Genomic DNA, 27449 nt, shown 5'->3' with positions numbered 1-27449 from the left:
TATGTTCCAATTATTTTAATATAAGCAAAACTGTTAAGTACAGTAAACTGAGAGTGCAATCCTGTACGTTGTTCTGAAGTCTGAAGCCCCAAATTGAACTGACATGCAAATGTTTGTTTGTTAATACTGTACCACCAACTCTGCTTCAGCATAAATGGAAATGTCCCCTATGGATGATATTCGGCTCTGCTGCTGAGATTCCTGACTTTCTGGGAATAGATTCTGTTTAGTGAGTTTGTACGTTCCACATTTCTGTGTATTCGTCAATTACGGTTTTTGTTCCCCTCTTCATTCCCCTTCGTTTGGAAAGACATGTTTGGGGATTTGTGGCTCACAGCCTTAATTCCACTTCTGAATGTTACAGGGATAGTGGTGGCAGATCAATTGGCTTCAAGACTACCTTCATGAGCATTGCTATCAACCTGATAGTTCTCTCTCCTAGTTGTAAAGTACAAGTACCATTTCTGCAAACTTTATTACAGAGCCCATTAGCTATTGTAAGCTACCACAGAAATGTCACCCCTCTAATGTGCCAGGGACCTCTCAGAAATTCTTGGCTGTGCAGTGATCTGGAGATAGCCTTGTTTATTTAGCTGAACTATTACACCGGGTGCAGAATCTAGAAAGGGCTGGGTTGTTTTTTCAGGTGGAGGGGGAACAGCGCTATAAAATTAATACCCCCTGCAATTGCTGGCCATGTTGACTGACCTCAGGAGGGAACACCTCCAAGAAATGCCACTGTTATCAACCAGCCTAGGAAGAAAGCAAAGGCGAGTGGCACGGTGCCCACATGGTTGCTCAGCAGAGGACACGGCCATAAAGCTGCTAGTAACCTGGCTCAGTTTGGGGGGGGGGGCTCATCACTGAGGCAGATGCATTTGTGTTTAGAGCAGCTGGACAACAAAAAGCTTTAGTGTGTCCTTGGAATAAACTTTGGGATGTTTCTTCGGTCAAGGGGAGGATTAAGAGGAGGGTCCCAGCTGTTACATCCTGCTAAAGCCAGAGAAACAGCTCCTGGGGTTCCAAGGTGGCTTCTTGCCAGGGACTGGGGAAATTGGAGCTGTGCCATTGTCTCAACCAGTTCTTTTCAATTCAGATGGAATTTTGACTCAGAAAAAATGGACAAATCAATTCTGAATGCAGAAGTGATGGGAAGCAACCAGAGGGAGATGCAGGAGTTCCCAAACCAGCCTCTCTCTCCTGATGGAAGGCAGAGGACAGACAGGGTAGCGCTGAAAAGGTGGCAGGTGCAGTCAAAACCTGGCTGGGATTGTGTATCCTAGAGATGGAGGGGAGGGGGAGTGAGAGTTAATCCATTGCATGAATGCCTTCCATTGGCTAACGTATCAGTAGGATAGATTCAAAAACGGATTTTCCAATAGATGCTGAAGGACACTTGGACGCTGGATAAGAAAATGGGGAAATTCCATAAACCAGAATCGATGACAGTAAAAGCTTGTCTAAGTGTCTCCCTCTTCTTTTAGCTGGCATAGTTGGCGGGAGCTTCTCTGGATAACTTCAAGGCTGTGTGGAAGAGGTACAAGTATCCAGTTCGCAAAAGTCTAGGATACCTGAAAACCAAAAACGGCAGTGTTAAATGTCTCCAAGGGAAATGTGCTCACCGTGGCATCCGAGAGGGCCCCTAACTCAGGTCCCCCACGATGATGATTAAGCACACAGCAGATTAAGCAGACAGATACGTTTGTGCATCATTTAAATTTCTTCAAAATCTCAGCTACTTGAAAAAGCATTTTATCAGAGGGCAGAATTCAATTCTCCCGGCATCAATCTCAATGTTTTAATTCAGGACCTCAGATATCTTGGAGGACCAGCTGTACCATCCCTGACATGGGATGGAAGACAGCAGGGCCCACTGGTCCACTGAGGCTGTGGGACAGGTGGGCTCTAGCTGAGTCATGTGCAGTAGGAGCTCCAGCCTCAAAAAGTGGGTCAGGAGGAAGGTTCTTTCTCCTATTGCCTCCCACGATAGTGTCCTTCAACAAAAGTATTCAACCTTGCCAGGTATGAACTAGGAGCTATTGTGGAGACAACAGTTGATTTCCAATTTTCCTGCCAGTCCTTGGAGGTTTCACGTTCACCACCAACTCCAAATCCATTTAATCTAGGAACTCAAAGATCCTGTCAAGCTGTTTTTTACCGATAAACGAAAACATTTTTAGTTGAGGGTTGAACTGTGGGATCCTTGGTGGTCTCTGAGCTTGGCTGCTTTCTTGCAGATGCTTCTTCACCCAAACTAGGTACTACAGTAGGACTCCTCAACTTTAGGGCTCAAAGCATAGAGTTAAGGTACATGTTTTAGTTTCTATTCTTATATAGCTACCTTAAATAACCTAAGTATATAAACACTAGAATTTGGTTTTGGTGTGAATGGCTTTACTTTCTCTGGATGGAGCAAATCAGAGCTGGCTGAGGAATTCTGGGAGCTGAAGTGCCACATTTGGAGACCCCTGAATGATTTCATTCTACTGGGCCAAGTCTCTGGTGTCTTTCAATGCATCAACACCACACAGACAAGAGAGACAAGGGGAGTTTGAGCTGAGGGGCCAGCCTGGCACCCGTCTCCTTCACAAGGACAGGTTACCTGCAGAGGTGCAGCTGAAGACGGATTGAGCAAGCTGAAAGAAAGACTGCCCAAGAATCGACTTGAAGTCCAACTGGCCTGTGAAGATGAGGCCTTGAGTAGCGTCTTTGAAGAGCAGGTCACTTCCTCCATATCTCAGTGACTCAAAGACCTGAAAACGGCTGTTCTTACTTGATTCCTGAAAGGAAAGAGGCCAAACTGGAGAGCAGGGACTGCCAGTAAAGCCTGTTGATATTGGGGGGCGGGGGGGGGGGGTGTAGAGGAGGCGAACAGGTGGACTGCATAGGATGTTGTCATAGAGGTCATTCTGCTGCTTGCTTCGCATTGCATCTTTTGCCAGCTTGACATCGGCAACGGTGGGAGGGGGAGAGATTGGGGGGGTTGAGGGTTGGGTTTGAAGCAGAGCCGGCCCTGACTGTGGGGAGCACCAGTCAAGCACAAGGGCAGCCAAAGGAATGTGGAGGTGAGAAAGACACAAACAAACAATGGGGGGGGAGTGGGGGAGGGTGGCCAGGGGAAAAGGGGAAAGTTAATTGCATTGTTTTCCCGCCAAGACAACAAATTCTGCCCATCTCACCTGTAAGCGCTTTGTTCTCACAAAGTCTACTCTTGGCAAAAGAAACGAGCCAGGAGTCTTTTTTTCTTTGCTAGTTAAACTAAGGGGGGTGGATGACACTGTCACACTAGTAACTCATCACACTAATATTGCAACTTGTGTACTCAGGTCAGGATGCAAGTGCATAGTCACAACTTCTATGCAATGAAATAACTGTGTGTGTGTGTGTGTGTGTGTGTGTTGTCATTTCAACCACTGAATTGCAAGCACTACAAGTAATTATCGCCTTAAAACCATTCAAAGTTAACGACAGCACTGAAAAAGTGAACTGTGATCTGTCTTCAGACTGATGACTGTTGCATCATCCCACAGTCACACGGTTGCAATTTGGGCCCTTGGTCACCAACTTGCATTTATGGTTGCAGCATCCGGCAGTCACGTGACCTTCCCAGCCAGCTTCCAAGGAGCAAAGTCTACAGGGGTAGCCAGGTTCACTTAATGGCCATGGATTCACTTCAGGGCAATATTATTTGCTTAATGATGATGGTGATTCACTTAATGACCGAGGTAAACATGAGTGATGACTAGCTTAACAACCATAACTCCCTAATGTCTGAAATTTCAGTCTCAATTGTGGTCATAAGCTGAGGACTATTTTCCTTTTTTCTTTGTTTGCAGTTGAGGTGCCCAATTTGTCCTTTGAAATGTTTGTTAAAACAGTTACATCAATAAGACCAAACATTTACAGGCGGGAAGAATGAAAAGAAGCCTCTGGCCAACTCTGAGCAGCTCTTTCCACAACTGGGCTGCCAGCAGTGCTAACTCCTGACTCTCTCCAGATGCTGCCCCTGGAAAAGAGCAGGAGGCCTACCCTGGTTGGAAGAGAAAGGCTGAGCCAGGAACCCCTGCAGGCACCAGCTCAGCCCACATCAAAGCCTCCACCTCATTGGAAGTGGACTTCCTGGCTCTCCTCCAGTCCGTCACTGCAGCCAAGAACGGACTCCAAAGACTGGCTGCTTCTCACAGGGTTGATGAGAGAGAACTAAAGCTAAAACAAATGAGGGAGGCTAAAACATAGGAAGAACAGTTGCAGGAACTGGGCCTGGCTAATCTAGTGAAGAGAAGGACCAAGGGAGACAGGATAGCAGCCTTCCAATACTTGAGGGGCTGCCACAGAGAGGAGGGGGTCAAGCTATTTTCCAAAGCACCCGAAGGCCAGACAAGGAATAACGGATGGAAACTGACCAAGGAGAGATTCAACCTGGAAATGAGGAGGAATTTTTATTATTATTATTTGATTTATATGCCGCCCTTCTCCGGAGACTCAGGGCAGTTTACAATGCGCTAAGCAATATTTTCCAACAGTGAGAGCAATCAACCCATGGAAGAGAAGTTGCCTTCAGAAGTTGTGGGAGCTTCATCACTTGAAACTTTCAAGAAGAGACTGGACTGCCACCTGTCAGAAATGGTGTAGGGTCTCCTGCTTGGGTTGGGGGTTGGACTAGATGACCTACAAGATCCCTTTGTTAATCTGTATCTATATATTCTGAATTAACTCTGCCCCCAAGATGATGCAGTTGATGGAAATAAAAGTGCGGGAAGATGAACAGACCAGACCTGCACGCATCACACTAAATGATAATCTTGACATGCCTTCAGTCAGATGTCAAGCTTACCCGGGCCTTTGCCAGGAAATCCTGGACCTTAGTGACAGTCACTGGTCGAGTCACCACAACACTGGGAGGAACACAGCCCAGGTTGCAGGTCCTCCAAGCCGTTATGGCTGCTCGGCTCCCATCTGGGCAAAGGAGTTCAAAATCCCCGGGAGAGTAGCCGGTGGCCCATCCTGAGCTAGTCAGAACTGCAAGGAACAAAATAACCAACTTGAACTATTCAGCATCACAACATTTTCTCACCAAATCTCACCAAATAATATGATCATTTGCTGATTTTTTGAGCACTGAACATGGAAGTGCCAAGGAAAAGAAAAGATTCCTAGTCAAAAATCAATCGAGGTGTGAAAAGTAGGTGTGGGGGGAAAAAGCAGACATCCAGGTAAATCCAGGAGGACCCTCAAACTGCAGAGCCGCTCCATCGAGGGAAATGCCACACAGAGTCAAAGGCAGATTCTCTCTGGACTCAGTCGGTTTCCAAGTCTGCAGCTATTCTTGGTAGCATGCATTCTAAGCCGATGTCTCCCCGTCTAACTGGATACTTGCTGGCTTTGTGCTTGTTGATTTGCAAGTGCTCCATCTTCTTGCTGTGACCGTCCCTGGTGCTGTTACTGGCTACATGTCCAGGGGCCCCACAGTAAAAGCCCAGCCCCTCATCTCCAATTCTTCTTTTCTCTCCTGACGACAGGAATCTCCTGGCTCTGCCATACTGGATTACAATGAGCTCATTGGGAAAGGAGAAGACGGGCTGTAGCTTCCCTTTTCTACCCTGCCTCAATTCTTCCATTTGGCCACCTGTAATTAAGCATTTTGATAGAGCTGGTTGGGGAATTCTGGGAGTCAACGTTCACAAGTCCTCATGTTTCCAAGGTTTGACACCCTCGAGGAAATTTAACCTGAAGATTTTCATGAGGCAACTTACTAAAATCTGAAAAGATAACACAAAATATCTTACATTCAATGTTCTGAAGTAGGTTATGATGTTCCAAGAGAGCCACATCACCAAAGCTTCTGCCAGTGGGATCACCCAAGAGGCATCTGGAAGATAAAACAACTGTGCCAAAATGTCTCTCCTTGGGCTTGTATCCAAAGGAATTTTGAAAACCCCACAAAAAATCACAAGGCCCAAAGTCAGGAAACTCCTAGCCCTTAAGGCATGGCCCATAGTGATATTTTACTAAGAAGTGAAACTTTTTCTCCAGGATGACTCACCTGAGGGCCCCCAGATTGCCATAGTACCGTTCATGATGATTAGCTGCACACTTGGAGGACCCTTTGACTCTCCCCTCTTGTCCAATGCACACTTTGCACAGATTTCCACTAGCTCCTGGCATGCAGCCTTTCCAAAAAAAATTCTGGTATGCTTTGAGAGAAGGGAAAAGGGCAGTGGTTACTCAGCGGAATTATGCGATGCTGGTTTTCCATTTACTGCACACTGCACATAGACAAACCAGCCAGCCAAGGTGGGCAGCACTGCAAAGTAAGAAAAAGTGAACTTTGGTTTCTTAGAATATTAGCAGAGGGGGCTTTCCCCATGTTCTGGTTACAGTGCAAAATCAGGGAGGGGTGGGAGGCAGTGTACAGGAAAGCATCATTGCTACCATTTGGGTAACTGCTCAGCGCCTCCAGGTTTGCAGGCAGCATAACCTCTGCTGAGCAGCCCCTGGAGAACAAGAATGGAGGAACTCTTCCCCTTCCATCCTCCTCCCCACCCCCCGTGTTCATGAACCTTCCAGATGCCGCTGCTCTGCCACTGACTGGGCGGCACAAAATGCTAGAGTACAGGGACCAGTGGCTTGCGATCTTTACTGTACAGGGAGTCCTCGCTTAGCAACTGCAGTTGGGACCAACAAATAGGGATGCTAAGCACTGTGGTCACTAAGCAGAAAATCATATGAGTGCTTATGGCCTTACTTCCCCTTTAGTCCTTAAGCGAGGTGCCGGAGTTATCAATTTGACTTTCGCTGCTGTTTGTTGCTAGCCAATTGCAAAGCACCGAATGGCCATCACACAGCTGCAGGATGCGGCAATAGTCATAAATGCAAGAATTGGTCACAAAGCTATTTTACACCGCTCTAACCTTGAACTAAAAGAGGTAATCGGTACGTGAACCATGCCTTCCCCCTTGATTGCTCAGGAGGAGCATGAGAAAGGTGTGCTAAATTTTATTCTTCCCCTCCCACCCACAACAACTGAGCCAACTCTTTTTAAATTTCAGCTCTTGGGTGTTATGGGTTTGACAGGCTGAAAAGCCTCATCTGACTGCTCCGTTTGAGCCTTAGGAACCAGAGTTATTCTATGTAGTTGTTTTCTCACTAAAAAAGCAACCAGTCTACTTTGGAAATCCATAATCAGGAAGATCTTTTGCAAAATCTGCCCAGGTGGTTAAAGATGAAGTACAACATGAGTAAAACAGGCACCCAAGCTTGTAATATTCTTATATTACCACTCTGGACATCTGTCTGGCCACTGAGAGAAACAAACTGGTGGACTAAGAGGGCTTTGCTGAAATCGAGCAGATCTGTTCATAGGAAGATCTGTTGGGAAGCTCATCTCAAAATCTGTCCTGTTTCTCAAGTCCAACAGATGCTGCCTCCTTGAGCTCCTGCTGTGCCTATTGTGGGTCATGAATCCTTTGACCCCCCAATCCTGACACCTTCAAAATATCTTATTCCTACCCACAAGGAAGCTCTCTTCTTGAATCAAACTCTTCGCTAGGCAGACGGGAAGGCTTACCAGAGGTGAGGTTGCAGGCGCTGCTGCCGTTCTCCAGGGCCCCAACTGTGTACTGTGAAAGCAGCAGCCACCCTCCTGGGCTGTACACATGGCTGTGGCAGGAGCGCTTTCTCCTCAGGGCGTATCGGTTCACTTGCTGGTTGGCCTTTCTCACCAGGGCTACGGAGTAGAGTGGAGGAAGACCTGCATTGCGAGAACATACTGTTACCATGAGGCAGCCGAAGAAGAAGAAGAAGAATAGAATAGAATAGAATAGAATAGAATAGAATAGAATAGAATAGAATAGAGTAGAGTAGAGTAGAGTAGAGTAGAGTAGAGTAGAGTAGAGTATAGAATATGATATATTATAACACAACAAAATACAATACAATAGAAAACAGAACAGAACAGAATAGAATAACAAGTTGGAAGGGACCCTAGAGGTCTTCTAGTCCAGCCTCCTGCTCAAGCAGGGAACCTTATACCATTTCAGACAAATGGATGTCCAATCTCTTCTTGAAAAACCCTAGCGATGGAACACTCACAACCTCTGGAGGCAAGCCATTGATTAATTGTTCTAACTGTCAGGAAACCTCTCCTTAGTTCTAGATTGGATCTCTCTTTCTTAAGTTTCATGTTACTTCTTGTCCTGCCCTCAGGTGCTTTGGAGAATAGGTTGACCCTCTCTTCTTTGTGGCAGCCCCTTCAATATTAGAAAAGGCTATCATGTCACCCCTAATCCTTTTCTTTGTTGGGCTTACCATACCTAGTTCCCTTACCCATTCATCATATGATTTAGCCTCCAGCCCCCTAACCATCTTGGTTGCTTTTCTCTGAACTCTTTCCAAAGTCTCAACATTTTTTCATATTGTGATGACCAAAACTGGATGAAGGATTGCAAGTGTGGTCTAAGTAAAGCAGAATAAAGCAGTACTAACACTAGACACTGGAGAACCCAGAGACTTTGCCATGGCAAGAAAGAGCTTTATCCAACTTCCAACATGCTTGGATTCAATTCCCAAAATTCCCAGCCAAAATGCTAAAAGCTGAGGTCTCATATATCTGGAGAAAACTAGATTGGTTTTTAAGGAGAGACAGTCCGTTTCTGGAGAGAATGAGGAAGGTGAGATATGCAGGATCTGTTACCAAAACAATAAGGGGTGAAACATATGAAGTCTACAGCAGACAGAAAAAAATTGGAAAAGCTAGACCCTTCCCTAATAACCAAATAAGGCTCAAATAACCAAGAACAACTGGTGAAATAATTTAGTTTTATTGTTGTTTGCCTACAGACAGAATCGTGCCAAACTAAAGCAATTATCTATTTAACTGCTAGTCCATCCTTACTCTCTTCCTGTCTGCCAGACATTCCAAGCTCTGCTATCTTTTTGCCCCATATTCCAGGCCATATTCAATACCAGGAGGTATTGAAGGAGGAAGAGATACGGTACAATCACACTTGCAAGATTCTATTACGGGGGCCACTCTCAATAAAAATAGCCTTAATCTTCTTGAGTTGATTCTCTTATTTGGGTCTATCTGGAGCGGCTATTTTACATTTCCCTAGCACAGGTGTCAGCAATCCATGACTCCAGAGCCACATGTGACTCTTTGACCCTTCTCCAGCAGCTCCCTGCGGACCCGGTCGCGCAACCTGTTCTCTGCCCTGAGAAGGTGCGAGCCTCTCTGCAGAGCCGCATGGCTGAAGCGCCCCTAATGTTTTCTCCGCACTGCCCGTGACTGGCTGCTTTTTGCAATTCCGTGTCCTTTGCAGGCAGCTCAGCACCAGCCATGGTCCCCTTCGTGTCGGCTCAGGAAGGAGAGCAACAGGGAGAAGCAGCCACCGCCACCAGATGCAGGGAGGGAAGAGCTCCAGCTCTCCTGTGCAGCGCAGCCAGCTACACACCTGAGCGTGCAGTGGCGGCAGCGAAAGGACGAGTCACTGTCGCTGCCGTGATCCCAGCCCAGGAGGGTATCCTGCTTGTGTGAGTGCGAGAGAGAGAGAGAGAGAGATAAGAGAAAGAGAGAAATGAGAGAGAGAAAAGGGGAGAAAAAGAGAGAAAAAGAGAAATGAGAAAATGATGGAGGGAGAGAATGGGAGAGAGGAAAAAGAGAGGGAAACAAATTAGAGAGAGAAGGGGGAGAGAAAGGAAGAAAGAGAAAGAAAAAGAAGAGGGGGGAGAGGGAGAGGAAAAAGAGAAAAAACAGAAATGAGAGGGGGAGAGAGAGAGAGAGAAGAGAAAGAGAGAGACCCATTTCCTACAGAAAACACTGGAAGCGTGGCAGGGGGGTGGGGGCATGTGACTGGGTGGGAGTGACATTGAGTTGGCCACGCCCACCCAGATTTTGTGGCTCCTGGTGTTTTCTTTTCTGTGGGAAATGCGGCCAAATGGCTCTTTGAGTGTTTAAGATTGCAGACCCCTGCAGCCCTAGCACTTACCTGCTTTTACTGAAGTGATAGAAAGGCTATTCACATATTACTTTAGAACAGCAATAGTTTTGTAACTCTAGAAAATGCTTTCAGTTGCCATAACCATGAACATTGCACAGGGCAGCTTTGCTAGTTGGCAGAAGAGGAGAGAGAAAGTCTGTGCGGCCTGAACTCTCTCAAAAAGAACTGTACTACTTTTCCATATATTCCACATTTATTGCTGTTTATTTTACTTCATTCAGAGAACATTACTTGTCAGCACAAATGAAAGGAGCGTAGAGAAAACATAGGGTACCTTTGAAATCAGCGTTAAAAGCAATACTTTAAAAAAAAAACACTAGACTAGGAAATCTTTTAAACTCTACAAAGTGCAAATGGGCATTTATTATTTATTATTATTCGAATTTCTATACCGCCCTTCTCCTTTCGGACTCAGGGCGGTGAACAGCCAAAATAAAAACATTTATACATAAATACGATTAAAAATAGATTTAAAATAATTAAATTTGGCCCATAGTTTAAAATTTATCAATTTAAAATCCATATCAAAATTTAAAACCAACCATAAAATCATAAAATCAAGAGAGACCAGCTAACTGAAAGAGATGAGTTTTTAGGGCCCGACGAAAGGTCCGGAGGTCGGAGATCACTCGTATCTCTGGGGGTAGATTGTTCCAAAGGGTAGGTGCCACCACAGAGAAGGCTCTCCTCCTGGGGGTCGCCAGCCGGCATTGTCTAGCCGACGGCACCCTGAGGAGGCCCTCTCTGTGGGAGCGAACTGGCCGGTGGGAGGCAATTGGTGGCAGAAGGCGGTCCCGTAAGTACCCCGGCCCTAAGCCATGGAGCGCTTTAAAGGTGGTCACCAACACCTTGAAGCGCACCCGGAAGTCCACCGGAAGCCAATGCAGCTTGCGCAGGAGAGGAGTCACATGGGAGCGCCCAGTCGCTCCCATAATCCCCCGCGCGGCCGCATTCTGCACCAGTTGGAGCCTCCGGGTGCACCCCAAGGGGAGCCCCATGTAGAGAGCGTTACAATAGTCCAGACGAGAAGTGACGAGTGCTTGAGTGACTGTGCGTAGGGAGTCCCGATCCAGAAAGGGGCGCAACTGGCGTATCAGGCGAACCTGATAAAAAGCCCCCCTGGCCACGGCCGTCAGATGCCCTTCTAAGGACAGCCGTGCATCCAGGAGGACGCCCAAGTTGCGGGCCCTTTCCGTGGGGGCCAATGAGTCACCCCCAATAACCAGCGATGGCGTCAGCTGGCTATACCGGGACGCCGGCAGCCACAGCCACTCGGTCTTGGAAGGGTTGTTTCTCCCCATCCAGACCCGCACGGCCTCCAGGCACTGGGACATCACTTCCAAGGCATCGTTGGGATGGTCTGGGGTGGAGATGTACAGCTGAGTATCATCAGCGTACTGATGGAACTCCACCCCAAAACCACGGATGATCTCACCCAGCGGCTTCACATAAATGTTGAACAGGAGGGGCGAGAGGACCGACCCTTGTGGCACCCCACAAACAAGGCGCCTCGGGGTCGACCGCTGCCCCCCTGTCAACACGGATTGCGACCGGTCGGAGAGATAGGAGGAGAACCACCGCAAAACGGTGCCCCCCACTCCCAGTCCCTGCAGCCGGCGCAACATGATACCATGGTCGACGGTATCAAAAGCCGCTGAGAGGTCTAACAGGACCAGGATAGAGGAGTAACCCCTATCCCGAGCCCTCCAGAGATCATCCACCAACGCGACCAATGCCGTTTCCGTGCTGTACCCAGGTCTGAAACCGGACTGGAGCGGATCCAAATAGACAGCTTCATCCAGGTACTGTGGAAGCTGTCGCGCCACCACACTCTCAACAACCTTCGCAATAAAGTGAAGGTTGGAGACTGGACGATAGTTAGCCAAAACAGCCGGATCCAGGGATGGCTTCTTGAGGAGAGGCCTCACCACCGCCTCTTTCAAGGCGGCCGGCAGGACACCCTCACTCAAAGAAGCGTTGATAATTCCCTGGAGCCAGCCTCGTGTAACCTCCCGGGAAGCCAGCACCAACCAGGAGGGACACGGGTCCAATAAACATGTGGTGGCGTTCAGCCGTCCCAAGATCCTGTCCACGTCCTCGGGAGCCACAGGATCGAACTCCTCCCAGATAACATTCTCAAGGCCTGCCTCAGTCATCTCGTCTGAACTAACCCAGTCAGTGGCCAAGTTTTCCCAAATCTGAGTTATTTTATCATCCAGATACTGTACAAAATCCTCAGCTCGGCCCTGCAAGGGGTCCTCCCGCGCTCCCAGATGGAGAAGGGAGCGGGTCACCCTGAACAGGGCGGCTGGGCGGTTATCTGATGACGCGATAAGAGCGGCAAAATAGCTAGATTTCGCCGCTTTTATCGCCACTAGGTAGGTCTTAATATGAGACCTTACCAGTGTCAAGTCGGATTCGGAACGACTGGCCCTCCAACCGCTCTCTAGGCGTCTTTTCCGGCGCTTCATCTCTCTCAGCTCCTCGGAGAACCAAGGAGCTAAGTGAGTTCGGTGCCGGGTCAGAGGCCGCAAAGGCACGACCCGGTCCAAAGCCCCAGCAGCCGCACTATCCCAGGCGGCCACCAGGTCATCAGCCGAGTCGTGAGCTAGAGTTTCAGGAAATGGCCCAAGCTCCATCTGGAACCTATCAGGATCCATCAGGCGCCTGGGGCGGAACCACCTGGTCGGCTCCGCCTCCCTGCGACGGGGTGCGGCGGTCAGAAAGTCAAGTCGAAGGAGCGAGTGGTCAGACCATGACAAGGGTTCAGTATCTATATCCCCTATATCAAGGCCACTCAACCACTGACCAGAGACAAAAACTAAGTCCAGAGTGTGTCCCCCCATGTGAGTAGGGCCGTGAATTACTTGGGTCAGGTCCATGGCCGTCATGGAAGCCATGAACTCCCGAGCTACCTCAGAAGTTTCACCAATGGATGGCAAGTTGAAATCCCCCATGACCAGAAGTCTGGGGGTATCAGCCGCCACCTCGGCTATAACATTGAGGAGTTCGGGCAGGGTCGTCGCCACGTGGCAGGGAGCCAGGTACGTGATCAACAGACCCATCTGCACCCCACGACCCCACTTCACGAAAAGGGACTCACATCCGGCTATCTGAGGCACAGTGGTCTCCCTCGGATCAAGACCCTCTCTTATAATGACCGCCACCCCCCGCCCCTGCCCTGAGCTCTCGGCTGATGAAATGCACGGAAGCCTGATGGGCACATCTCCACGAGGGGAACCCCCCCCTCATGGCCCAACCAGGTCTCCGTAATACCTGCCAGGTCCGCTCCCCCCTCCTGAATAAGATCACAAATGAGGGGGGCTTTATTTACTACGGACCTGGCATTACACAACATCAGCCGGAAACTCGGGCCCTGAGACTCTAAGCAGCCTGAGGAACGGGAAGAGCTAAGGGGACCGGGGCACGCAATCGCTCGGAGATAGCGAGCGCGTGCCCCCACCACATGATGCGGCCCCCTGCTCCCGCCATACCTGCCCCTCCCACTCAGCGTATTGATGGAAAAGCCCTCAATAGAGGGCATTCTAACATTGATGCCACAATCTCAAGATGAAGAGTCTTTGTGGGAACAGAGACCCTGAGACCGGATCTTACATAAGAATCTGCCCTCCCCTTCAAGGTGGCATCATGTGAGGCCTTCCTGGTGGCTCAAATAAACAACTATTTTGCAGAGATCAGATTTTCTACTGCTGGCCTTTAAATGTTATTTTCCTTAATTCTGAAATATGTCAATCAGCCTATAGCAAGAGAGCATCAGAGCAGGACAAACCATGTGCCAAAGCACCGCTCAAGGTGCTTCCACCCACAGCACTTCCTGTGTTTATGCTCACTCCCACTTACCCCCAACGTGGGTCAACAGGTCGGGTTCCTCCCTTGTGGGAGCACATTCTTCTCCTGTGCAGAAGAGACAGAAGGATGAAGAGCCACTCTCTAGGGCTCACCAGGCAAAAGCAGCGAGTTAAAAAACCGACAATGTCACAAGTTTGCGCTCAGGAAGGAAATGGCCTTCTCCCTCACATATGAGAGCCACACAGTGACTGGGCTGGGATCTTCTGGCCCAGGATTTGAGCAATCTGGCCTTATGGGAGACCTCTGGCTTCTCTGTCAAGCACAAAGAAGTAACCTGTGACAAAACATAGTTGCTGCGTGGTTGTTTTGTATTACAGTTTGCATCCTTCCCAGCCAGCCTTCCCTTGCATGCCTCATCTTTTTAATTTGTAAGCATAATGGCAGCTCCCCCATCCCACACAGACTTTAAACTGACCCTGTCTTTGTAACGGATGCTTTGAAAGACTAAACATTTGATGTCATCCGGATTTTGCTCCCCAGAGGCTCCAATGGGCTTTTCCCCATCGCCTGGACCATACCGCTTCCAAGGGCATACCTGGCGTTTCATTTTCCTACTTACGGTTTCAATGAAAATCAAACCTTACTGTAACACTCTGCAGCCACAGGGGCGAGCGCGCAGGTCTCCGCAAAGTATGCATGGGTGGCATCCAGTGTGACAGCATCTGCCTCGTTTTTCTGTGATGTGAAGAACCATTCGGTTAGCCGAGAGACACCTGCCCTTTTCAACGGAAAAACCGCTCATGCAAGACGGGACCGTCTGGTTGGGACCACAACTTTTTCCAGCCGGAATCAAGTAGGAAAATAATGGGTCTCAGAAAGGGAAATGGAAAGCCAAACTTGCTTGCAGAATCTTAGAATGTCACGTCATTTCTTGGGCAGGATTGGTACATTATTTTAAGTCACAGTTTATCTAAGCATATTTAAATAAGCCACAATTGGCTGGGTTCACAAAACATGCAGAACCATAATTCACCGTTCATGAGCTGTAATTGTTGGACTAATATTATGCTATGCCTCAAACAAATCACCCAAAGCCTTCATGCAGAGGGCCATGTTCCCCAAAGGACCGCTCTTTCTGGCTCGCTGAGCTCCCCAAATATGGTCATTGAATAAAGAATATAGTTTCCGCCATTTTGATGTGGAAGGTCCAAGTAAAATAAGTATATCCAGTGAAAAACAAAAAGGACCTCCAACGCCACCCTTCCCAAACCAGCTCTGCCCGTGTGTCTGATGCAGTTCCACTCAGTAGGTTCCCTGCTGACTTAGTGCCAGGCATGAATCAAAAGTTTCAGCTTCTCCCTCTGCTCCAAAGTCTCTGCCTGCCTCTGCTTGGCTACTGGGACCAGGTTTCTGCTTGTAAAACCCAGGACTGAAAGCGAACATGGTGAGCAGGTGCTTACCTTTCCTCCCATCACTCAAAACCCACAATTCATTGCACGCCTGCATCAACTAACCCTAGCAGGGTCCCGTGAGCCAGTCTCTCAGGCATAGAGGTGGGGTCCTTTGAATAGGCATCTCGTCTGAGTCCACACCCCTCCTCCATGCAACTTTGATAAAAAGGCCACCATGGCTTGGGATCAGGTTATTTGAAGGACCGCCTTTTCCCAGTCATATCTGCCCAGCCCACTAGAGTGGGGAGGCAGGGAATGTTTGGGGTCCTCTTCCCCTTTCCATTTAGGAGGACTAAGAAGAAGGGCCTTCTCTATGGTGGCTCCCTTCCTGTTGAGCATCATCCCCGGAGACAGGATTAGCCCCCAATTTGACACTCTTTTGCAAAGCCCTGAAGATGTGGTTCTGACAGTGGACCTGGAGGCGCCGGGATGATAGGGAGACCATCAAGTTGCTCATATGACTATTGTCACCAGAGGAGGGGGGGTATTGCTTTTTGCATTGGGGCTTTATTCTTTGTAAGCTGCCCAGAATCACTGAGAGTGAGTTGTGCTGCCATAGCAATTTTCTTAAATAAATAAACAAAAAAAGGGGGGAAAGCCCAGTAATTTCTTTAGGGTATGTTAGGCCATAGTTCTGTTGGGGAACTGCTTGGATCTCTCCCTCCCGCCTCCATTTTAAGCCATTTTTCTCACAGGAAATCGTGTCTCTTGAAGAAACCCCTCACCAGGGGTGAAATGCTCCTGGTTCAGATCGGATCGCCCGATCCGGGAGCGATGGCGGCAGGTGGTTCAGAGAACCAGTAGCAAAAATCCCTGCCCCCCCCCTCCATGCCCAGCTGAGCCGCACAATCATCAGAGGCTTTTTTTTACTATGAAAAGCATTTTTTCTACCACCTCTTCCGACGAAAAAATGCTTTTAAAAGTTAAAAAACGATTGCGCGGCTCAGCTGGGATCATCAGAGGTTTTTCAAAGCATTTTTTTTCTGCAACCTCTTGGCCGAAGAAGCGGTAAAAAAAATGCCTTGAAAAGTTAAAAAACGATTGCGCGGCTCAGCTGGGATCATCAGAGGTTTTTCAAAGCATTTTTTTTCTGCAACCTCTTGGCCGAAGAAGCGGTAAAAAAAATGCCTTGAAAAGTTAAAAAACGATTGCGCGGCTCAGCTGGGATCATCAGAGGTTTTTCAAAGCATTTTTTTTCTGCAACCTCTTGGCCGAAGAAGCGGTAAAAAAAATGCTTTGAAAAGTCTCTGGTGATCCCAGCTGAGTTGCCTGATCAGCAGAGGCTTTTCAAAGCATTAGAAAAAATGCTTTGAAAAGTTTTTTAAAAAAAGTTGGCCACACCCACCCAGTCACATTACCCGCCCCACCAAGCCACGCCCACAGAACAGGTAGTAACAAATTTTACATTTCACCCCTGCTCCTCACCTTGATGAGCTCAATGCAGCTGATCATGGAGTCTGCTTGGACACAGACCAGGGGGTCAGTCCTGACATTCAGAGCCCATTCCTCACATTTACGGAGCTCCAGGTCACTGATACAGCACCAGCGCACCAGGCTGTTGGACAGAGAGCTCCCTGGGACAGCAGAAAAATGACAATCAGAGGTGGGAGGAGAAGCTGCCTTGCCCAGTTGCCGGGAAATGGAGAATGCACCTTCCCTCACCTTCATGTCCCAAACCCTGCAGGAGGGTGACGTAGTCCAGGCCAAGAACTTGGCTGATCTTGGTCTCTTCTCCCAGCAGCTGCAGGTGCTGAGTGGCATCGAGGAACAGCAGATCCCTCCCTCTGAACGGTGCAGATGCAAAGAGCTCAAATCTGGCCTTTTCTTTTCCTCTGATTCCAAACAGGTGCTAAGAACCAAAGCCAGTTATCACAAGTTCTTGCACCCAGGCAGCAAGCAGGCACAACCCAGGGCAGGGGATGGGGACGCATCTGCCAAGAACCGCACCATCTGCAAGTTCCCAGAACCTCCACACAAGGCAGTTTTAATGGAGGAGCTCACCTGATCACCAAAACCAGCAGCAGGAAGACAAAAAGGGGATTTAATTTAACTGGGACAGGTTTCTGGGGTAGAATCATCCTCAAACAGGACATATACCCAACCACACTTCTGATGCCCTCAAAACTATGGTTTGTTTTTCTGGCTTCATTGCCACCTGGTTCTGGGCAGCTGGGACTTCTGTGTGCTACTCAGTGCTATGTATTTCAAAAACCTGCTTCCAGGAGGTTGGTTCTGGGGATGCTCAGGAAGAAGCACAGGAACGATGGAATGGTGATCTGTGTGTGGGCAGGCAGGCAGGAAAGACTTTTGAAAACATCCCCACAGCAGCTGGAGCTTGCTACTGCCAGGCTACCAGTCAACCACAGTTACACCTTCTCTTTTCCTGTCAGTAGGAGAGTACACAGCAAATGTTGTGTGACATTCTTGGGGAACTGCCTCAGAACGCCATCACAACACCTCACTTGCATAGGAAGGTCCAGAGATCTTTTACTCTGGTCTCCAGTTATAATAACAGGCTAGCTAAATTAGGTCAAGGCAAACAAGTGTCTGCATTTATGTTCTATTTGCTAAACATTGGAAGGACATGTGCCTCGTTTAGCTTAGTTTATTTTAAGCCAGAATTTCTGTCTAAGAACCTTCTAAAAGTTGTAATGTATTTCTCCTTCTACCCAGCTATGACAAAGAATCCTTGAGCCCTCCTGCTCTCTGCAGGCTTCTGTCTCCTCAGTTATTTATTATTTGTTAAATTTATTTGCTGTCTATCTTGCTGTGGGGCTACTCTGGGTGACTTACAACAGTAAAAACAAAGAAGTGACAAGAAGTGTAAACATAACAGTAGCAAAATATTGAAACAGCAAAATAAACAATGAAATAAACAATGAAAATACGGTAATGAGATTAAAAGATGGGTGGGGGGAAGCAGGGAATGTGGGGAGGGGGAGTGGGGTTTGCTATCAATTTAGTAGCCACCTCCCTGTTCTTATTTCTGAATCATGGCTTAAAATCTTATATCAATCCCAGCATGCTTTGCCTCCCTTGGAGCCTGATTTCTTCCTCCTTAACAGTCACATCCTTCCAAGTGCCTTTCAGCTGACGTACGCCTCCCGAAGGAAGCGTCCTTTCCCCAGGGGGGCAGTAAGGCTGCTCGGAGGTATCTGGGATTGCAAGAGGAAAAGCATCCTACAAAGCTTGCTAAGGATATAATCCACCCAGTGGTGTGATCGAGGAAGAAAGACCCAGCCAACCCTGAGATCTCCTGTAAAACCTTGGGGAAAACACCTGATTATTTGGGAGCCAGGGCAACGGTGTTGAAGAGTCACTTCCATCAGCTAAGCAACAGGAAACACATTTGCATCAAACCCTTGGAGGGGGAGATGATGCAAACCAGTCTTTCAACCTTAGCAACTTGAAGATGCCTGGACTTCAATGCCCAGAGTTCCCAGCTGGTATGTGAATGGACCTCAGGCACCAGCCTCAAATCAGTTCCCTTCTTGAGAATGAGAATCTGCATCTGTTTGCCAGGAAATACCTGAATGACCTGGAGAAATTTCTTCACTATCTTCTGCAAGTTGTGGCGTGTGACAATTGCGCGGCCTGGTCCGTTGCCCAGGTTGCAAGTAGAGTAGGCCATCAAAGGCGCAGTGGATCCATCAGGACACAGCAGCTCGTACTCCTCCTGTTCCAAGTCTTTGCAAGAGGAAAAAGAGGGTTTCAGAAGCTGAAGGTGGAGCCCACAGAGCAGAAGCCCGCCCCCTCCATCTCCGCCCCACCACGGGACAAAAGGACCACAGCTTGTTCAGTTACTAAGGGGGCAAAGCAACTGGCCTGGTCCTGGGTGCCTGGCCTCCTCGACAGACAATGGCTTCTGGGGTTCTTGGCATGGCTTCCTGACCAGTCTTCTTATCAAGAGTGATAAGAAGAGAGATTTAGGTTGAAGATAAAAGATCACCTTATTGCCATGAAAAAGACACTGGGCACAGCTGGGGGATCAGGGCAATGGAAGTGGCTGATCGAGTAACAACAGATCCCATCTCCCCCTGTAGCGCCCATGCCCTCCCCAGGTGTCCTTGGTTTTAATGTCTTTTTATGTTTTAACTGTATATGTAACTGTAAGCCGCCCAGAGTTACCCCATGGAAAGATGAGCGGCCAATAAATTTTATAAATAAATAAATTTTATATATAAATAAATAATACAACAGAAGAGGGTGAAATTTGATCTCAACAGTGCAGGGTCCCTTTTAATCAAGTGCAAAAGTCAGACACTGTCCTGGGCTAAAAGCTTACCTGTCGCACTCATGACGGTGAGGTGATCCACGAAAGCCACCTCCGCCAGCCCCAACTTCAGGCACCTGCACAGATGAAAGGGAGGTCAGTGGACGAGTTGCTCTGCCTGGCTTCTAATGCCATCACGAGGAAGCACCCAAGTGAACACAAGAGCACCTGAAGGCGCCCTCTGAGCCATAGAAGGGTTCACGATGGCTGGCCTCGCAGAAATGGTTCTTGTCCCAGATGTACGACTTCGGCCCTTGGCAGAGAGCACAGAGCTTAGGATAGGTGGCTCCGATACCAGGGATGCAACTGGCATTGAAATAACCACTGATCGCTGGCAACAGAAGAAGAGCGGAATGAAAAGCAGATATGCATGAAGGGCAAGTCTAGTATGGTAAGTGTCTGTTTTCATGGAGGGCAGCCCAAATGACTGGGATTTGTGGACTTATTTCAACAAAGTGCACCTATGGTCTCAAGGTAAGGACCAGGCTACATAAACAATTTATCTAGAGTTGTCTACTAACTCATGAGGCACACAACGCACTGTGGTGCAATCCATCTTCCTGATGCTATGTTCTCTAAATAGCCCATCTGTCAGACTCCAAAACCCATGCTGAGTTACTTCAAAGCAGTTTCCTTTATTGTTCCTCATCTACAGACAGATTTTTTGCCAAATTAAACTAAACTACTTGTATCATTAAAAATATACACTGAGAATGGCCATTTTATTTCTGTTTTAATTGTTGTATAGTTTCTGATCTTTGTTAGGCATCCAGAATTATGTATGACTTTGCTGTAGAAACTGAAATTATGAATAAATGAAAAATTTATCTCAGCCTTTATCTTGGATAAAGAGCATTCACTTTTTTTTTTTAAATTTGATTTATATGCCGCCCTTCTCCAGAGACTCAGGGCGGCTTACAATGCGTTAAGCAATAGCCTTCATACTTTTTGTATATTTTATACAAAGTCAGCTTATTGCCCCCACAAACCGGGTCCTCATTTCACCTACCTTAGAAAGGATGGAAGGCTGAGTCAACCTTGAGCCTGGTGAGATTTGAACTTGCAGTAATTGCAGGCAGCTGATGTTAATAACAGTGCTTTAGTCTGCTGCGCCACCAGGGCTCTTTACTTAAGTAAAGACATTCCGTTCCAACTTCCAGTCCGAACAGGCCCAGATCCAATGTAGCAGCCAAAGAGAGGCAAAGTCCAGAAGTCAAGACGTACTCTTCTGGGGGAGTGCAAATACTGCAGAACAGACTGTTTCAAAATGCTTTGGGGTTAGGTTCCTTGTCAATCAGGAGTACCATATTTGATGCAAAAGGCTCCTCATCCCTCATACCTACGGAGAAGTAATCCCAGATTCAGACAAAGTGGCAACTCTTGTCCACTCACCGTGGCTGAGGGGCTGGCCTGAGACCCACATCAGATCACTTCTAGCTAAGAGGAAGCCCATGGGAATGTTCCAGCCCGAAGTCCACCTAGCTCCATTATGGCAACTTCGGATTCCTTTGAGCCTTTGGAGATCCAGCGTTCCACGCTTGGCCACAGCCACTGCAAACACACAGTTACCTAAGACAGAGAAAGTTAAGAATGGAAACAACATTCAGTTGTAGAGAACAAAGCTGCCCAGGATGAGGAGCCTTTTGCATCAAATATGGTACTCCTGATTGACAAGGAACCTAACCCAAAAGCATTTTGAAACAGTCTGTTCTGCAGTATTTTTTTCTCTCTGTTTAAATACAACCCGAAAGAAGTTATTTCAAGTCATGTGATACCTGGGATGCATCTCCAGCAGAATGACTAACACCATGGCTTTTGTCCAATGAATTTTGTGAATAATATTTGGTGAAAGTGTAAATAAAGTAATAAATCTTGGCCTTACTGAAATAGTTCTTTACTTACAATGTATGGAGGGATCTACCAGTAAATACACTGCTCCTCCTGTTAACTCCAGAGGCCAAATGCTTTTAACATTCTTTCCTTATACAAGAGTCTTTTTTTCCCAGTTCTTGAAAATAAAGCACAGGTATAGCTCTGCTCAATTACCTCCTTACTTTTCTTTGCATTTGAAGAGACTTCATATTTTCTGGGGTGAGAGGAAAAGCCCTCTGTGGACTTCCAAGCAGAGACGATGGTGGGCCAAGACCAATGGACCTTCAAGAAGGCCCATCCTACGGAACCTCTCGGGATAAAGAGAGGACAAGTGATTGCCCCCTTGTGCTCCAGATGGCTTCTCTTCATGAAGAGACCACATGACAGCAGTCAACTCATGGATTTGAGTGGCAGGAGATGAGGGAAGCCATTAAGTAAAGTGACCAACTTTTTTACAATGAGAAGGAGGCCCTGTGCGTGTATGCCGTGTCGTCTTTTGGTAAGAAGTAAACAAAGCCACTTGCGTGCAGCGCAGTCTTGTGTGCAGCACACTCTCTCAAAACAATTCTCCTTTAAGGAGCGCATGTGTCTCATAATTGCGTCTCGCCGCACTGTACTAAGCCTTGATGAATCGTCATGTCAAATACAAATAAGTCACATCACACGCAACCGATTGGCTCGGCATCGATCGAATACGGAGATTTACAGATTAGTCTTCAAATATCAAAAAGGAGGACATGTAGGAGGACACTTTTCAAGAGAGGACATAACTTACAAAAGAAGGATTGTCCTCCCTAAAGGAGGACGATTGGTCACCTTACATTAAGCTCTCAATTGCAGCGGAGCATATGTGGATATGAGGTTCATCAAGCCACATTTTTAAAGCACTTTTGGAATATAACTGAAAGTTAAAAGAGGTCTTCCCAGCCACAAATCTGAAAAACTATGGTGAATGGTCCTTTATTCCAGAAAGCAGGGAAAAATTAATTAATAATTTAAGTAAACGGCAAAAAAAACTAGGTAAGAATTTAATCCAAGAAAGTTTGAAACAAACTAAGGGACCAAATAAATTTGAAATATTTTATTTAATATTTGAAATATGATAACTTTTGCTACAAGACTTTTGAAGTATTTAAAAACAAAGTAGTATCTTTGTGGGAACAGAAATGTTTAACATTTCAGGAAAGAGATGATAAGACTGAAGCAAAAGAAATTTGAGAGACTATGCGATACAGAAATGATCCCAGGCAGAGGAAAGAAAAGCCTGCTTTTGAATTTGATGATTAGCAGTGATACATAAAGTGATAGATAAAGGTATTACAAATCAAAGGATTTTTAAAGAAACGTGAAGGATTTACAGACCAACAGGATAGATATAAAAGAAATTCAACCCATGCAGAGAAAACAAAATAGAAGTTGTGGGCTCTAATCCAGAAATAAAAAGTAAAATGGAAATACAGATGAAACTGAAAGATGAAAAATGATCTGACTTATTATTGGATTTACAAGTGAGAGTTGTTAAATTTGTGAAGCAACTCCCATGTTAGGGTGTTCATCCCAAAAGGGATCACTATATATCTATGGAGATTCTCATCATCCAGGGCATGGTTGTCCCAAAGGTGCTTTTAAAAATGCAACTGGACTTCTTTTATTTTTTTCTTTGAAAATGTTTTGCAAAAAGTTTTCAGAGAAGAACCAAAGTTTTGAAAAGCACCTTTGTGTTCCCAAGTAACGGGAAAGAAAATTTGGATGGAGATCAAATCCTATGACAGCTTCTTAATAAAATAAAAATTAAGATTCCTAAGAGCAAAAGAAAAGAATATAAAGTCAACCTGTTCCATCAGGGATAAAATAATAAATATTTTTATAAAGTTCTGAGTATCCTTTATGGACTTTTTGCTGCTTCTGGAAGGAAATGTTTAAATGAGTTTTGGATTTGTGGATAGTTAAGTTTTGGGAGTTGGGAAGAAGTGATTCATGTAATAGAATTATTAATGGTGGTTGAGAAATGTGAAGTTTGCTTGTTATGAAGAAGATCAGAAGCAATTTCTTTAAACATTCTTTTTTTGCCCTCTTTTTTTTCCTGCACTTTTCATTTTTTTAATGTCAATTTGTCTTATCTAATTGCTCTTATTAAAATTTCTAATCCTTTTCTGAAAAAGGAAACACCCTGGTATAGCGCCTAGGTATAAATCTGAGTGGCATCAGTGAGCTTTCCTGGTAAGGAGACCTGGCAGGGTGGCCCAAGGCAACTTTCCTACGTGGCTTCTTTTCTAACGAAACTCTGCTGCCTGACCTTTTCCTCCAGCACTAAGCCTGGCCAGAACATCCAACTCACAGTACCCTTCTGTCCCAGAAATCCCTCCTCTATCAAGAGCCTTGAATGGGGAGACTCCTTGACTTTCTCTGGACCCTGGTCACTGGCTCTGAGATACCTTGAATAAATGGGCATACTGGATGACTTCTGCCTACAGTGGATGTGGCGATCTGCAGACTACCACACCCATGTACACTTGCCCCCTGTGCCCTGTCATCTCAACTCTTAAGATCGTGCAACAGAATGCAATCAATGTTGCACGCTTCTGGGCATGCACCGCCTAAATTAGGCTTTTGTACATTTTAAATTTTATGTTCTTATGTTTGTACATGCCCACACATAAAATCTTAGTAATGATGCTTCACATATGAATAAAGAAGACTGGCTCTGGGAAGAAGGTAACTGACCTCCCAAATAGATCTCCTTGCCCACCACAGTCAAGCCATATAGCTTCACAGCAGAGTATACATCTCCAGCATCCAAGGAAACTGCATCAGCTTTATTCTCCTGGGAGAGATTTAAAGCAATGTTTTAGTTTCTTCTCTACCCGCTCTTCTGGTCCATCTGGCATCTTGCTTTTAATTACAGAAGAATGTCATTTGGACGATACAATAGTCCAATGTTTCTCAACCTTGGTGATGTGGACTTCAACTCTCAGAATTGCTCAACCATCCAGGCAGTGGATGTCTTGTGCTTGGTGACCAGTGAATGATGGCTGTCTTTTCCTCAGGGCTGCTTAGCGTCAGGAATCCAGGAAAAAAACCACAAGCGTTTCAGTTTTTTAAGGTGCTCAATGCTGATTTTTTGTTATCTGAGCATAACATCTCAGATAACAATGTATTGCAATGGTTTATTAGTAGCCAACAATATCTGGACACTAATCCTTTACAAATGTAGCAGGAACACTTATATAATAACAGGTAACATGTTTTCCAGTGATCATGCCACTTCATCATTATGGAAGGCCTCTTCTTCCACTTCTGACTACCTTGAGCACCTGGTTATGTACATGAAGACTCAATCATCCAGGCCAAAAACATCTAAAATCGTTAAATCATGAGCTGTTGGTCTGTTAAATCATGGCAACTGGACCAAAATTTATTAAACTAAGATATTTCATTACTCGTCCAAGTGACTTCTTCAGTCCCAATGAAAAATTTAAGTTAGGCAGAGTCGCTGGAATGCACCAACTTTTGCCATAACAACTGCAGGATTTTCTCCCCAAAATGTATTGCAAAAATTAAAATGTTTAAACTTTGGTTCAGTTGCCCTGATTTAACCTTTTTAGAAGCACTTACCTGAGGTTCTTGGAAGATGTTATGCTCATAAAACAAAAAAACAGCCTTGAGCACCTTAAAAACCTGAAGCGCTTGTGTTTCTTTCCTGGATTCCGGATGCTAACAGCCCTGAGGGAAAGCCCCGAGGGAAAGCCAGTCATCGTTCACTGCATCCCAGGGTCGCAAAGCACAAGGCAGCCACCCTGTCATCCCAGGGTAATGAGAGATGCTGTCATGATTAAATATCATGTTCAAAAGGGTGGCATCCCCAACTAAATGAGTTACACCTCAGAGTATCTGTGTCATCTGCTCAGCAATTCAGCAATTCAGGGATGATCTGATAAAGTTGTTTCTCCAAAGAAGTAAATAGTAATTTGTGCTGTTTATTTATTTACAAAGGCAAAATTCTCCTTGCTGCTCTTAGGAGCTCTTCTGCTTTTCAAAAGTTTAATTTTGAAATTATTCTGCCAGTAACTTCCCCCTCTCCCCCCCCAAAAAGAACAACTTGTGTGAACAGCACATCAGCAGAATACTCACTCTGCCTCTTCATCCAAATGTTCAATGAAAATTGTGAAGTGTAAAGGACCTGGTCTCATTCTAGTCTTTCTAATGTGATGAGAAACAGTCCTAGAATAATTTTCACACCAATTTCTTATCCCCTTTAATTGTTCTCCTAGCCAGTTGAGACTTAAGTAGTTCACCATTTTAAGCTAACTGGAGCACTTGTACAAACAGAAAAGTGGGTTATAAATTTAATATACATTCCAAAATTAAAAACTCAGAATGTCTTGAGATAGTGGCCAAGAGAACCTATACCAAGTTTAACTTCCCTGCCTGAACAGAGGCATCTCAGGCTCACGATTCCAGGTTTCCCCAGAAGGTTTAGTCCAGGAATATGGGCTTCTCAGTGAGAATGCCCCAATTGCAGTCTGGAGCTCTGCCATGGCTACTGGGTACCAAAAGCTGAACTCGTGACTTGAGTGACTCCTGGAATTTTGAGACACTCACCCGAATCTTGTTGATACAGTCGTAAGTGTTGTGGGCTAGGATACAAGAAACCCTCTTAAAAGGGCTGCTGGAGACAGGTGATAAAGCAGACAGAAGCGCTTTGGAGAGCTCAGAGCATTTCTTCTGCTCCAGGGGGGAAAGCGTGCACCAGCGGAGCTTCTTCCCTGTAAGTTCATAGAAGGTTAAACAGGACAGTCCTTTCAAGCTAAATATAACAACAGACCCACCCAGGTCATCTCCAAATGACCATAAATGAAAAACCCAGGGCCATGTCCACTTAAGCGTGCTGCACCTTCTTTGCCCTGTCCACTTTGAGCTGGGGAACCTACAACTGTGGTTAGCCCTCTTTGGAAGACAATGGACCCTTTTCATTCAAAGTCTGTTTGTGAGATGACAGGTTCTTCATACTACTCTCCAACTGTACAAAGTCTAAAATCATCTACTCAAGAATGAGCCCCTTATGCTCTGGGTTATGCAATCACACTCGAGATCACTTCTTCCATACCCATTCCTCCACTCTCACTACATTCCTGGCTTAAGTTTTCACAATTCAGAAACATGAGGTGCTCAACATGCTGGCCAAGAGATAAATAGCAGAATGGCTAAGATCCAACTCTATGTCCTTGGAACAATAATAAGACATAGAATAATAGAGCTGGAAGGCACCTTGGAAGTCTTCTAGTCGTTGGACTGTGGCAGGAGATTCTATACCATTCCTGATTTTCTTTGGACTTGATAGGATGGATACATGGATCACAAAAGAAGAGCAGAATAATAGAGTTGGAAGGGACACTGGAAGTCCTCCAGTCCAACCCTCCATCTAGCAGGAGACCCCATACCATTTCAGACAAATGTCTGTCCAGTCTCTCCTTAAAAGCCTCCAGTGATGGAACACCCACATCATCTGGGCTGGATTTTGCCCACTTCATGAGAACCCCTTGACAGAGGTCCAGTGTTGGAGATGGGTCTAATTAGATGGTAGGATCAGGGAGAGCACAAGGGAAAAAGATGTTTGAACTGGATAGTCCCCCCCTTCTGTCATCCCTACCTGAGGCCAGATGAGCAACAACAGGCACAACAAGGAGAACAGCTACAAGAAACGACTTCATGACGGCAGAGGCACAAATCATCGTCTTCCCCTTCCCTCATTCCAAAGATTCCAAAGCAGTGACAGGAATCTGGGAGGGGAGAGGGGGGAGACTGAAAATGTGTGGTACAGAAGCCGTGTAGGCTGGAAGTGAAAGCGATGGGATGGGCAGGAAAGGAGGCCAATCCTTGAGTGCTAATGAGAAACTTTACAATGCAAAACCTCAGCTAGGCAAAATAAAGGATTGCAAACCTTTTGCTTTGCTTTTCCAACTCTTCTGCGGTGCTTAAAAAGCAGGTGCTACATTTTAAAAAAGACATTGCCCAGGATTAGATTTAGACTAGCCTGGCAGACAT

At 46.3% G+C, this 27449-nt stretch overlaps 1 protein-coding gene across 3 annotated transcripts; it reads right to left on the bottom strand.

The window, feature by feature from the left end:
* Window positions 1–27186, bottom strand: LOC117677926 (lactotransferrin-like). 3 transcript variants are annotated; one of them, XR_015730244.1, is made up of 17 exons: window positions 27055–27172; window positions 26007–26170; window positions 24129–24228; window positions 20925–21101; window positions 19701–19863; window positions 19545–19609; window positions 18789–18946; window positions 16922–17108; window positions 16685–16833; window positions 14453–14543; window positions 13860–13913; window positions 7568–7750; window positions 6044–6194; window positions 5787–5869; window positions 4835–5626; window positions 2603–2780; window positions 1–1571 (listed from the first exon to the last, which is right to left on the bottom strand). XR_015730244.1 is itself a non-coding variant. In XM_034438508.3 (17 exons), the coding sequence occupies exons 1-17, from the start codon at window positions 27134–27136 to the stop codon at window positions 1519–1521; spliced, it is 2223 nt and encodes a 740-aa protein (XP_034294399.2). In that variant the 5' UTR covers window positions 27137–27186; the 3' UTR covers window positions 1–1518. The 3 variants fall into 3 exon arrangements, 2 of the variants coding, with proteins under 2 accessions (XP_034294399.2, XP_034294400.2); XM_034438508.3 differs by having other exon boundaries at window positions 4835–5019; window positions 27055–27186; XM_034438509.3 differs by lacking the exon at window positions 13860–13913 and having other exon boundaries at window positions 4835–5019; window positions 27055–27167.
* Between the last annotated feature and the right edge of the window lie 263 nt (window positions 27187–27449).

Source organism: Pantherophis guttatus, chromosome 17 (assembly GCF_059756535.1).
Source record: "Pantherophis guttatus breed Tessera chromosome 17, ASM5975653v1, whole genome shotgun sequence".
Classification (NCBI taxonomy): Eukaryota; Metazoa; Chordata; class Lepidosauria; order Squamata; family Colubridae; genus Pantherophis; species Pantherophis guttatus.
Note: the sequence above shows the minus strand (reverse complement) of the source record. Positions and strands in the feature narration are given on the sequence as shown.

Bases quoted from the DNA above. Each gene is read 5' to 3' on its own strand.
- LOC117677926 (XM_034438508.3), bottom strand. From the start codon at position 27,136: ATGATTTGTGCCTCTGCCGTCATGAAGTCGTTTCTTGTAGCTGTTCTC. The intron at 19,864-20,924 runs GTGAGTGGACAA...TTCTGTTGCCAG, and splicing joins AGGCCAGCCCCTCAGCCACG to CGATCAGTGGTTATTTCAAT. The intron at 5,020-5,786 runs GTAAGATATTTT...TGTTCCTTGCAG, and splicing joins CCTACTTCAGAACATTGAAT to TTCTGACTAGCTCAGGATGG.